The sequence below is a fragment of the Erithacus rubecula genome (assembly GCF_903797595.1).
Source record: "Erithacus rubecula genome assembly, chromosome: 9".
Taxonomy (NCBI): Eukaryota; Metazoa; Chordata; class Aves; order Passeriformes; family Muscicapidae; genus Erithacus; species Erithacus rubecula.
The window spans coordinates 2477855-2490893 of record NC_136660.1 but is presented as its reverse complement, the minus strand read 5'-3'; the positions used below and the strand labels follow the sequence as shown (position 1 = coordinate 2490893).

At 52.7% G+C, this 13039-nt stretch overlaps 1 protein-coding gene across 2 annotated transcripts; it reads left to right on the top strand.

Annotated features, from left to right (window-relative positions):
- Positions 1-25: 25 nt before the first annotated feature.
- ERLIN1 (ER lipid raft associated 1) lies at positions 26-12789 on the top strand. 2 transcript variants are annotated; one of them, XM_079312012.1, is made up of 12 exons: positions 26-140; positions 521-676; positions 1526-1607; positions 1936-1982; positions 5370-5431; positions 6575-6700; positions 7528-7601; positions 8033-8091; positions 8636-8727; positions 9161-9250; positions 9514-9593; positions 9772-12789. In XM_079312012.1, exons 2-12 carry the CDS (start codon positions 564-566, stop codon positions 9988-9990), a joined length of 1044 nt encoding a protein of 347 aa, XP_079168138.1. In that variant the 5' UTR covers positions 26-140; positions 521-563; the 3' UTR covers positions 9991-12789. The 2 variants fall into 2 exon arrangements, with proteins under 2 accessions (XP_079168138.1, XP_079168137.1); XM_079312011.1 differs by having other exon boundaries at positions 66-140; positions 526-676.
- The last annotated feature ends 250 nt before the right edge of the window (positions 12790-13039 follow it).

The window sequence follows — 13039 nt, the reverse complement described above, 5'->3', positions numbered from 1 at the left end:
ACGGGAGGGTTATCCCACTGTGGGCTGCGGTGACGTCATCACCCCGCGCCGACGTGGCGCGCCCATGGTGCCGCGCGCCGGCGGCGCGTGCGCGGCGGGGGTGGGAGCGCGGCCTCGGCAGCACGTGGGGAACGGGGCAGGTACGGGACAGGGATGGGGATAAAGGGTAGGGATAGACAGGGACAGGGATAGCTGCGGGACAGGGGGCAGACGCAGGGTAGGGACTGGGAAAGGACGGGGTAGGGATAGGGGCAGGGCAGGGATATGGACGGGATAGGGGGGCACGGGACAGGGCCGGGGACGGGCGGGGGCCGCGGCCGGGCCGTGACGGGGGCAGGGCCGCAAGGGGCCGGGCCGGGGCGGCGCTCCCTCCCTCCGGGGCAGCCCCCAGAGCGGGGCGGGCCCTGCCCTGTCCCCGCCGTGTCCCCATCCCGGCCCGGCCCGTTTGTCGCGGTCTCTCCCCGCTCTGGGGGCGGTGCCGGGGCGGTCCCGCCCGGCGCTGACGGTGTTGCTGTGGCAGGGCAGGGCCCGCGGAGCCCCCGGCGCCGGGAGGGGATGCGAGCATGGCCATGGCCCAGGCGGGGGCCGCGGCCGCGGCTGCCACGGGGCTCCTCGTCTTCCTGCTCTACTCCGCCATCCACAGGGTCGAGGAGGGACACCTGGCCGTGTACTACAGGTACGGTGCCCCCGGGGCCCTCCCGGAGCTGGGCTTCATCCCTGGCCTCGGGGATTGCGCTATCCTGCTTTATCTTTTGTTTCTCCCCCCCGTATTTTTGTTGTTTCTGCTGCCTTCCACCCGTGCCGGTGAGTCCCAGACCCCCTGGCCCCATGCAGAGCCCTTGTGTGTTTGGATCTCTGAATCCTTAGCTGCTTTTCCTGCCTCTCCTCCCTTCCTGCCCTTTTCCCAGACTGGATTTCAGAGCTCACAGGGCCGAAGCTCTGGGTCTGCGCTGCCTTCTCCCATCTGTTGATCTCTCCCTGTGCCAGCCAGAGCTGTCACCTTTGTCCCGAACTGTTACCCAGCCGGAGCTCCCACTGTGTCCGTGCTTTGGAATGTTTTCCCTGCCCTTCCCACTCAGCACCCTGGGCCTGTTTCCCTTTCACCACCACCCTGCTGAGCAGGAGATCCTGGGGGATTTTTCTTTGTGCTTTGGGCGAGGGGCTGTGCTGAAATCCAAACTGGCAGCATCACATCCACGGCTGGATTTTTCCATGGTTACCAGTGAACTATTTAGAGAGGAGAAAGCTGTGTTGCTGCAGCTCTGAGCTGTGTTGCAATGCTGGGAGGGTTTAGCAATAGCTGCCTGTTTCAAGAGTTAATGGCTCACAGGCCTCACACAAAGTTGCAGCAGGCAAAGACCAGGTGCACTCTGCCCTTTTGTTGGGGAATTGCTGGCAAATTTAGGGCACTGATGCAATTCCCTAGGAGCCCTGGCAGTTTGCACTGTGCCTGGGAGCCCTCAAAGCCAGTGCTTGCTGTTTCCCACCTGCCTGAGCCTTGCCCTGTTGTGCTCCCTCTCTGCAGGGGCGGCGCGCTGCTGACCAGCCCGAGCGGCCCTGGCTACCACATCATGCTCCCTTTCATCACCACCTTCAAATCCGTGCAGGTCAGTGCCCTCTCCTCCCCTGGGCAGCCAGGATTTGTCCTCTTGGAGAGCTCTGCCCACCACAGGGACTGGCAGTGTCCTGCTCGGGGTGCACAGTCCGTGTTGGTGGCTGTCTCTGTTTCCCAGGAGTGTATCTGGAGCACAGCTGCCTGTGCATCCCCCAAAAGGCAGGTGAGGAGAAGCTTTGCCTTCTGCCCACACCTGCAGGCATCATAAGGGAGGCAAAGGACACACTTTTGGCTCTGTGTCCCACTGTGGGAGTCTGGGCACAGCAGGGCTTTCCCAGAAAGGGAGCAGTTTGTGAGTGCTGGCTGTGTTTGTGTTGCAGACCACGCTGCAGACTGATGAAGTGAAGAATGTGCCTTGTGGGACAAGGTATGACTTCCTTTGGATGCACTCTGGGGGGTCCTTTGCAGTGCTGGGACACATAAAATTAATCCCAAATGTACACACATCTGCCCCAATATAACAGAACAGGAGGGAACACTGGCTCTTGCTACAGTTGCTGTTCAGAGGATGTTTACATTTATTGTGATGTTATCTTGAATTTTTCTCCCCCCAGTCACTCTGACTCCCTGTTGTTTGTGCTTTGCTCTGCCCTCAGACTGAATCTTTCCACTCTGAATCTTGTGGCTGATACAAGTGCTGACCCCAGCAATGGGCAGAAGTAAATAGGGAATGGGAATCCTCCTGATGGGAGGCAGTTCATTTCCAAATGAAATTCTTGCTGCATAATTAGGCTGATTCTTCTATCAGCACAGACTTGCTTGAGTTGTAACAAGCAGGAGAGGGCTGGTTGAGTTGGGTTACAGATCCTGTTGTGTTGGTTCATCCTCAAGTTAAAGTGATGACTCTTCAGGGTTAAAAAAAACTGGTGATTTTCCTTTTACATTCAGGGTCCTCAACAAAATTTCTGTTTAAAAAAGCAAATCAGTGGTGAGTGAAGTGGTGACACACAGTGACCACATTGAAATTAAAAGGTGAATGTTAATGCCAATGTTCATAAACAGTTAATTTTGATCAGGTTTAACCCATATTAACTTTGTTGGAGTTGTTTAGTGTCAGACATTGCTTGGGTTTAAATATTACCATAAAAGTCTTATGGTTTTAATTTCAGATCTCAGAGGTTTTTCAGGAGTATCTGTAAATGATGTTAGTGTTCAGTGCTGCAGCTTTCACAGAATGACAAAATTATTTGGGTTGGAAGGGACCTTAAAGCCCATCCAGGTTCCTACCCCCTACCATGGGCAGGGACACCTTCCACTATCCCAGGCTGCTCCAAGCCTCATCCAGCCTGGCCTTGGGGATCCATGAGCAGCCACAGCTTCCCTGGGCACCCTGTGCCAGGGCCTGCCCACCCTCACAGCCAAAAATTTCTTCCATGTATCTCACATAAATTTCCCCTCTGTCAGTCTGAACCTATTCTACCTTGTTCTATCACTTCAGGGCCTTGTCCAGAGTCCTTTTGTGGTGAGATAAACAGTCTCTAGGCCAAGTCAAAGATCAAAGTTTGAGGCCAAAGCCAGCCTCAACCATTCTGTGCTTGTATGATTTAGGAGCTGAAAATTAAGTTCCTGTTGAATTTCAGCATTGTGGGGTTCAGTTGTGCAATGCAGGTGGTTGGGAAGGTGCAGGCAGTAAAAATGGGCTTTAAACAACCAGCCAGCTGGTGAAAGCAGCTCTCAGTTAATAACTGAATGCACTCCTGACCAAAGGTCCCAGCAGCCCTGTCCATTTTTCAGTGTTACTGCAGGAGCCTTTCAGTTCACTGCATTTGGAATCCAAAGTCTGTGGCTGCTCGATGCCAAAGCTTTGCATCCACATTTCCATAGTAAAACATGAACTTATAAATAACAAATGGAACACACCTGGAGTGTCATGTCCCAGTTCAAAGTCTGCTACCAGAATAGATCCTAAACAGTTTAAGGTTTTGTATTTACAGGTCAAACCATCAGATTGTAAAGGCTGGGTTTCTCTTCCTGTTCCCTTATCTCTATCCTTATCTTCCTGTGTCCTTATCTATATCAGGAAGCTTCTGTGTGGGAGTCCCATCCCCAATTTTTGCCTTACCTGTCCTGTTTGTACCTGGCAGTGTTAAGTGAATACATTAAATAGAGATTTTTTAAAATCCTCAGTTAGATCCTGAGTTGTCTGAGGCTTTCCAGGGTCTTCCTGCTACCTGTGTCCATCTGCTGTGGCATTCCCTGGATGCTTTCCTTGTTCTGTCAGGTCAGGCAGCACTGCTGCCTAATTATGCTTAAACTTCTGCCAAAGTCTATGTGTTGATCCTCCTTTTATGGATTTTTCTTTTCAACATGGATTTCTCCTTGTTCCTCTCTTTCTGCAAACTTTGGGGGTCTGAGTGGCACCTGTTTCCTCAAAGATACTACATCACCAGCAGGACTGATAAAATTTACTTATCCCCTACCACACCACATAAACACTTATGAATTATTCCTAATAATGGAATAACAGCTGATAATACCCCTCTTATTGTCCCAGACTGGCTGAGATCCTCAGCAGGGTTGTTGTGGAAGGTGGTGGTAGAGTCAGATAGTCCTCACTGGTCTGAGGTGCCATTTCAGACCCTTTCCTGCCGGGGAGGAATGGGGCTGTGGATGAGTCCTGATAGGATCCAGGGTGTTGCAGACACTCCCTTTTTCTTTTTAACCTCCCTTTAAAATTGAAATGCTAGATTTGCAGCAGATAAGGTCCATCCATCACCAGTGTTTTTAGCTCATAGTTGTCATGGAGCAGGTTTGGAGCATGCATGGGCTGGCTTGGGAGGCATTTCCAAAAGAGCACAGACACAGGCAAGTCCAGGTTGTTTTTCTGAAGACTTGGCTTTGAGCTGCCAGAGATCAAGATCTGTAAAATAAGAAATGGAGTTTGTCACGGGGGATATGTTTGATTTAAAATATCACAGAGCCTGAGTTTGGAAATGTGGGAGTTCCACTGCCAGGAATGAGCTGTCTCTAAACAGTTCCTGCTGAGACTTCTGGTCTGTGATATGCCTTTGTCCCAAGGACATTGTCACAAGAGTATTCTGCTTTAAAATTAGGCTCTCAAGAGACTTAGAGTTGTTGAAAGTTAAGGGTTTTTTCCTTCACTGTAGAGTTTGTGCTTTTTTGTGGTGTTACAGATACTCAGGTGTGGGGATGACTTTCTGAAAGCCACACCAGTGGGAGCAGAGGCTGGGGACAAGCCTGACCTCTGATTCCCCTTTTCCCTGCCAGTCTGGCACCACATCCTCCCTCAGGAAGATTGCCTGCAGGCTCCCTCTGCTGAGGTGCTTGTGGTGCTTTTGGAGAGCCACACTGGAGCTGGGAGTGTGGATTAAAGCCTGCCTTGTGCTTTGTTCCTTTCTTTCTACTGGGCTTGCCAAGCTCCTGCTGGAGTCAGTGATTGTGGAATTAAATTAAGGGGTTTTTCTGTTTCATGTGTGTTGCTGCCTAGAAGAGATGAGGTGCATTTTGTGGCAGGTGTCACCTGCTGTCCTTACTGTCTTCCCCTCTGCTTTCCTGATAGCTGCAGCTACATTCCTGTTCAGAAACATTTTCCTTTGGCCGGTTGAGTAATCACAAAGGGAAAGAAAAGTGCTTTGCAGGCTTGTGATTTATGCAGAGAGAGGGACTGGGATTCTTTGCCATCATTGCAAAATGTTCAGAATATAGTAAAAGAGGGATAAAAATGCCTTTTCTGTAAATCTATTAACTGCTAACAGCTGCAGTAGTAACTGAGGACCTCTCTTTTCCCTTGCAGTGGTGGTGTTATGATCTACATTGACCGAATAGAAGTTGTGAATAAGCTGGCCCCATATGCAGGTATTTCCCACCCTGGTTCAACAGCCAGAGCTGTGACTGGTTCACTCATCCTGTGGCAGCTCTGTTTTGGTTTGCAGGGCTTCCCTTTTATTACCCTTATGGTCCTGTAGCATTGATCCTAGGTGCTTCCAGCTCAACTGAGAAAATGGCAGAGACAGAACCTGTGTAGGAGCCTCTTACCTGCTTATTTCACCAAGCCAAGGACACAAACAGTTTTGTTCAGCAGCACAGCTTAATGCTATTGCTGAGGCACTGGAGGGTGAAGTCCTGTTGTAATTCATAGTCATGGAGGGGTTTGGGCTGGAAGGAACCTTCAAGATCATCTTGTTCCATGCCCAGCCGTGGGCAGGGACACCTTCCACTATTCCAGGCTGCTCCAAGCCCCCTCCAGCCTGGCCTTGGGCACTTCCAGAGATCCAGGGGCAGCCACAGCTGCTCTGGGCACCCTGTGCCAGGGCCTCTCCACTCTCACAACCAAGAGTTGCTTCCATATATCTCATCTAAATTACCCATGTTTTTGAACCCATTTCCCTTGTCCTGGCACTCCAATTCCTGTTGCAGATTCCCTCTCCAGCTTCCCTGTAGCCCCTTCAGACCTGTGAGTCTCCACACAATTTTCCCTTCTCCAGCTGAGCATCCCCATCTCTCCCAGCCTGGCTCCAGAGAGGAGGTGCTTGAGTTTCCTCAGCAACTCCATGGCCTCCTATGGACCTGCTCCAACAGTTCCATGTCATTCTAATAACATGGAGGGAGCAGACCAGCACTGTGCACAGGGTTCCAGGTGGAGTCTCAGCAGGAACAGAGGGAGATAATCCCTCCCTTGACCTGCTGGCCATGCTCTTTTTGATGGAGCTGGTTGGCTTAAATAGTGGGAATGATCCCTGTTTTCACTTCACAGCAGTACCTGTTCCCTGGTGAGGCTTTGCTGTTCCATTTGTTTATGCAGATGGTAAAACAGGACCAGGCAGTGCATTTTGCCATGACTACTCCTTGGGGTTGTGTAATCCCAGCAGCACCTGACAGCTGGGCAGGGCAGCTGAGGCCACCTGAGTCCTGTCCCAGCACTGTCCCAGTGCTGCCCCCCTTCCCTGACATGCTGACACATGCCTGTGGTGACCTGTGGTGCTTCTGTCCCTTCCCCAGTGTACGACATCGTGCGGAATTACACGGCAGACTACGACAAGACCTTGATCTTCAACAAAATCCACCATGAGCTGAATCAGTTCTGCAGTGCCCACACCCTGCAGGAGGTGTACATTGAGCTGTTTGGTGAGTGGATGGCAGCTGGAATCTTCTGGAATATCTTACAGCCAGCCCCTTGCAGCACACTGCCCCTGTGCTGGAGTTGCAGTGTAGAATCCAGCTCCCTTTACATCCACAGCCACTTCCCCTGTAACTTTAGTGACTCAGGTGTCTTTGTCTTTCCCCTTGTGCATGTGGGAATTTGATTTCAGTCTTTTCCCACCTATTGTGGATGCACAAAGCAGCCACTCTGCTCTTGTGTGTGCAGTGATGCCTGTGGCCTTCACTATAACAGTGGATTTGTCTTGTTCTGCTTCTGCTTTTAATCCCCTGCTCTGTTGCTGAGCTCCCTTCTGCCTGTCTCTAAGAAGTGAGAGCTGGAAGGTTTTTCACAGGGAGGTAGCAGTGCTTCAGGAATTCTGTTTGGTGAACCTGTGCCCCAAAGAACAGATTCTGTTCCTTCTTGAGTAGCTGAGCAGGGGGAAAATGTCCTGTGGAAGATAAAGGGTTGTCAGAATTTTAGTATTAATGTACTCCAAGTCTGAGTGCTGTGAAGGGCTGCACTTATACCACAGGCTCTGAGCATTCTTTCCTGCTGAGATGCTGATTTGCACTTAGTTCAGGTAACACAAATTCATCAACACCTGAAATTTTCCAGTCACTAGCACATGACTCTCCTTTTGGGAATGTTTTTCAGAGGGCATAGGAAGGGAAACAATGTACTGAATAGTCTCAGGAAACATCTTTATCTTACACTGTAGAGTTACCTGCTCTTCAAGGCTAGCTGACTCTTTGCCACTGTGGGGGAAAAAAATGGTAAACCAACTGGTGTCTTTTTTGTCCTCCAAACACAGATCAGATAGATGAGAACTTGAAGCTGGCCCTGCAGAAAGACCTCAATGTCATGGCACCAGGTCTCACTATCCAGGTGGGTTGTGGCCTTTCAACAATGAGGGATTTAAAAAGGTGGAGAAAGGCTTTTTGCCAAAGCCAGCAGTGGCAGGACAAGGGACAAGAGTTAAACTGAAAGATGAATGTTTTATGGTAAGGGTGGGCAGGCCCTGGCACAGGTTGCCCAGAGAAGCTGTGGCTGCCCCTGGATCCCTGGAAATGCCCAAAGCCAGGTAGGAAAAGTCTTGGAGCCTCTGCCCCTGGTTTGGAGTGTGGGTTGGAATGGATGGCAGGAAACAGAAATGTAGGACACCTCTTAGGACAGTGGCCGTGCTCAGCTGTGTTACACAGGAGGATTAGGCACCACTGTCCACAGCACTGCAGCTGGTTTTGCAGAGATGTCTTGATTATTCAGATTGCATCAAAATGTTTCTTTCAAGGTGTGTTCCTTTTTTTCTTCTTTCACAGGCTGTACGTGTTACAAAACCCAAAATTCCAGAGGCCATCCGAAGAAACTTTGAGCTGATGTGAGTAGCTGGACATAAAATGGCATTAATTAGTTTTGAGGGCCCTGCACAGACACAGTGCTGTTGGAAAACTCTTCCCTGGTGCTCAGGGAGTGAGAGGTGAGCTCTGAGCAGCATGTGCTTGGCCAGGTGCACTTGTGCCTTCTGTTTCCCCTTTCCATACTGAAATGGGCTCAGGGATCTTGATGTCTTGCCCATAAGCTCCTCTCCAGGATCTCTGGGATGCCTTTGGGCTGAAAGAGATGGATCTCACTTCACCTTTGGTTGACCAAGCCCAGCTCCCAGCCCACATTGCCCTGCTCCTCATCCTGAGCACCTCAGTCTGGACTTGCATGAAGGTGTGGGCTCACCAGTGCCAGATAGAGAGGGGGATGATCCCTTTCTTTGGGCTGTGCCTGTGCTTGTACAGCTGCAGACAGAGCCAGTCCCCACAGCTGGGAGCAGGGAGCTGGCAGCTGGCTGGCCCCTTGTCCCCGTGGCCTCTCCTGGGATGCAGAGCTGCTCCTCATTCCCTTTCCCCAGGATAATGCTTCTCCCCTTGCAGGGAGGCTGAGAAGACCAAGCTGCTGATTGCAGCCCAGAGGCAGAAGGTGGTGGAGAAGGAGGCAGAGACAGACCGGAAAAAAGCGCTCATTGGTAATGTCACCAGCACAGGCTGAGCCTCCATTCCTGCCCTCCCTGCTGAGCTGGGCCAGGCCTTCCATCACTGACAGCTGTTGTTTTGAACATCTGAGTGAAAATCCCACAGCAGCACAGCAGGCAGCACCTCTGTCCTGCAGCAGGGATGGAGGAAAGCACTGCTGGAAAAGCTGCTTGGGCTTTGAGCTCCATGTCACTGTGCCAGAGGGATCATTTACACTTGTAAATGGGATGTCAGCTCTGCTGACATCAGCACTGTGTTTTCTGCCTGTAACTCTGCTGCTTGGAGTGCTGAGTGTCACTGAGTGGGAAGGGAGGGAGCAGGGAACCAGCTCCTGGTGTGGCAGACTGCAGCCAGGTGCTGGGGTCAGGGTGCTGATAATCAAGCCCTGAGAGGCAAATTTCCCAGCTGAGGCCATTGTGATTGCAGAGGCAGAGAAGGCTGCACAGGTGGCCAGGATTCACTACCAACAGAAGATCATGGAGAAGGAAACAGAGAAGCGGATTTCTGAGATTGAAGGTAACCACACTGCTGGGGCTGGCTGGTGGCAGATGGAGGAACCTCAGACCTGCAGAAGCCATCGAGGGGGCTTCAGGGGTGCAAGGTTGTGCACTGGGATTGTTCCTGCCCTGTGCCTGGAGCTCTCCAGGAAACTGCAGGGCCAGGCATGGGCACTCCTGGGTCAGCTGGTCCCCATGGGATGAGGGCTCAGGTGCTCAGTGTGATGGGGCTGTTCACTTCCTAATGCTTTCTTTCCTGTCCCTCCCCTGTTGCTGTGTTAGATGCTGCATTCCTGGCAAGGGAGAAGGCAAAAGCTGATGCAGAGTACTACACTGCTCGGAAGCTGGCTGACTCCAACAAGGTGAGCACTGGGAACTTGGTCACTCACTCATTGCACAGGAGCTCAGCTTCATGTGGGCAGCACTGGAAAAACACTTGATCTAACAGCCCACACCCCAGGAGGCAGCTGCTTGACATGAAACCCCACACTGCAGGGCCCAGAAAGTTGTCTCTTAGTCTCTGGTTTCTGTTTCCTGTAGCTGAAGCTGACCCCTGAGTATCTGGAGCTGATGAAGTACCAGGCCATAGCTGCCAACAGCAAGCTGTACTTCGGCGACCGCATCCCCGGCGTGTTCCTGGATTCCTGTGCCTTCCAGCAGGCCAACCTGAGGACTGCCCATGAAACCAGCCTTCCTGCACAGGAATCCCCAGAGAGCTCTGCAGAAAGCCCCCTCAGAGGGGAGGAGAGCACTGGCTGAGGAGGCAGAAGGGAACCCGGTGTAGCTCAGCAGCGAGCCCGGCTGTGACCGGGGACGAGGCCCTGTGCCCCTGGGGCAGATGCAGCACATGCCTGGACATCTTGTGTATAGGTGGCATTTGGGTTGATTTTCTTCTGGCAACAGGTTGCAAGGGCTCTGCCTCTTCTGTTTCTCCCCCTGTTAAATTGGTGCTTCCAAAGGAGGGATAATCCTGTACTAACATACCTATACTGGAATATTAAACGACAGAGAGCAGGAAAGCCTCCCGGGGTAGGTGCAGTGATTTAGTAGGCATTACTCTGCAGGAAGGAGATGTGGCTTTGAGTGCTGTGTTGCTGCACACTGGTCATGGCTCAGCACTCCTGGCTGAGGCTGACTGAAGAGGAGGTTCCCTCCTGCTGCTGAAGCTTTGCTTGGTGAAGGTTCCTGCTGACGCTGTCTCGCTCTCCTCAAGGACTCCAGTGGAGTGGACTCTGCTTGGCCAGCGTGTTCCTGCTCATGGCAAGGAGTGGTTTGCTGTGGAATAGGTTATTGGAGTAGGATCTGCACAGCCATAATACTCCTGGTAAGAGCAGCACTAACAACTTGAAGGAAGCAACCTCTGAAGGGATTCTGCAACCCCCCTCTCCAAGCAAGAGGCTCACACTCTGCCTGGGACTGGCTGTGGTGTTCCCACTGGGTGGCTGAGTCTCATTGCCTCCTAACCAGATTTCAGGAGCACCTCAGAGCAGCTGGTTGGGAACAGAGCCTGGCAAGTCTTTGCTCAGATTCCAGCCTCCATGTAAGTCATTCACCAGGGAAAGGGAGATGAATTTCCACTGCTCTGCCATGCTGGTGAAGTAAATGGGAAGAGTGAAAGGACCCTGCTGTGCAGCAATCAGATGTTTGACACTTCAGCTGCAAAGTAGGTGAGGCATTGCTGCTCCTCCATGCAAAATCCACTGCTCCAGGAAGTGGGATGTCCTTGCTTTGTATGTCCTCGAGCAGCCATGGCAAGGAGTGTATCCATGGTCCTCTCATCCCTGTCAAGTCTTGCTGGCAGCTGGATCTTCTGTCCTGATTTGAGTTGTGGTATACCTGACCCTGCTCCTGATGTGCCATGGCAGGGTGAGGGAGAGGTGCTCGGGGAGGGGGGAATCTGCTGGGATAGCCTGCTTTCTGCTTTTCCTCCTTCCTCCCCTCTGCTTGTGAGGTTGTGCTTGCATTTAGGACCTGCTCCTCATCATGCTCTGTGAAGATCTGGGATGCAACAGCAGCTGGCAAGAGCTGGAATGCTGCTCTCCAGCTGGGAGCACCCCAGCACTGCCTGCTGCATGTTCAGAGACATGCTCTGCTCTCCCTGTGCATCCCTCCTGCTGTCCTGTCCCCTCAGAGCAGCCATGCCACCCTTGAGGGGGCTGGGGGGTGGTGACTCCAGACACTGGAGCTGTTGAGATCTTCTGTCCCTGGCTGTGTCTGCAGCCTCATGGCGAGGGGAGGGATGTGTTCAGCTTCTGCCATTGAGAGACACTAAACCCAAACCAGCTTTACCTGTACTGGTGATGTCCCCAGAAGGAGTGTCTGGCCTCGGGCTTTTGTTGTCTCCACCCTGTGTGTGTGTGGGCTGGGCTTCAGGGATGGCAGTGTCTCTGCACAGGGAAGTTCAGAAACACACGGTGCCTCCTGTCTGCTCCTGCCCTGGCTGCCTCTTCACTGACTCTGGGGCAGGGCAGGGTTGTGTTGGTCCTGCCCCTTCTGCAGGGTGTAAGACATGTGGGTCTTTGCAGCAGTTTTGGGTAATCTTTCTTGTCCTCTGTCTGCCTGCAAACTCCCAAGGCTCAGCTGATGCTCTGCCCCAGGATCCCAGCTCATCTCCCAACCCAGCCATGGCAGGAGCCAGGGACCAGGGCAGAGAGGGAGTGGCAGTGTGTTTCAGTGTTTGAAATGTCTCCTGGAAATGCTGCTTGGCTTGCAGGGTCCCTTTTTTCCTGTGGGCTGGGCTTTGAGGAAGCAGTGTGGTCTCATCTCTGCCCTGCCACCTCCTCAGTGTTGCAGCAGGCCCTTGGCACAGACACAGCCTCCTCTCACTCCAGTGACACCTGCTTTGGTGGGATTTTGGGATGAGGGCAGGCTTTACAGGCTGGAGGGAATGCTGGCAGGGATGTAGTCTCCACGATTTCCTTCATGTGTTACTGGGGTTGGACACACTGGGCATCAGGAATGGCCAGCCTGGAAGTGACAAGGGCATGAGGGGAGCTGCTGGGTCAATACCAGGCAATTCACACCTCTCTTGCAGTGATCAGAGCACAGTGTCCATGCAGGGAGAGCCACCTCCCTTTGGATCAGAGCCTTGCTGTGCCTCCCTGTGCTGTCAGGGTGGCTGCACGACTTTGCCTTAAGTGGCTGTCGCTGGCTCAGTGTCCCTCTGTGTGGTCTGAGGGACCCCAGGGGATGCTCCCCAGTCCCAGATCTGCAGCATGTGTGATGCCCTGTGCCTTCTGCAGCAGCCTCCCCCACCCCTCCCTGCCTCCCCAGCCCCCTGCAGCTGCCCCAGCGTGTGCAGGAGGGGTGGCCACAGCTTTGGCACCCTGGCACAGGCTGTGCTGCCCTCTGAGCCCCAGCTGTGAACAGGGACGTGGCTGCAGCCAGGATTTTGGGGTTGAACTGGCTTTTCTTTCTGCTCCCACAGCCTGTGTGGGCCTGTGACTAAAGGGGTCTGCCCCTGGATCTCCCTAAGGAAACACGATACATGCGGTCAGGTTTACATTCTCACTGTTCAGTTCTTTTGATAAAGCAGAATAAAATTATTTTGTTACCATTTTTTTGGGATGGTTTAATGTGTCCTAGGGCTGATGGCACATGAAGTGGGGGAATCCCTTTGCCTCTCCCCCTACAGCAGCACTGCATGGTGTGGATGTCCTCGGCTGCAGTGACTGCCAGCCTGGGAGCCCTGTGAGGAGCCTGTGCTCAAAGCAGGCCACAGCCAGGATGGTGCTGAGCATGAGGGGACTCCCTGCAGCATCCTGGGGCAGCCTGCTCTGTGTGGTTGGCACAATGTGCTGCAGTGTGG

Coding starts and splice junctions, on each gene's coding strand:
- ERLIN1 (XM_079312012.1), top strand. CDS start 564: ATGGCCATGGCCCAGGCGGGGGCCGCGGCCGCGGCTGCCACGGGGCTC. Junction 1,608..1,935: donor CCACCTTCAAATCCGTGCAG/GTCAGTGCCCTC, acceptor TTTGTGTTGCAG/ACCACGCTGCAGACTGATGA. Junction 8,728..9,160: donor CCGGAAAAAAGCGCTCATTG/GTAATGTCACCA, acceptor TTGTGATTGCAG/AGGCAGAGAAGGCTGCACAG.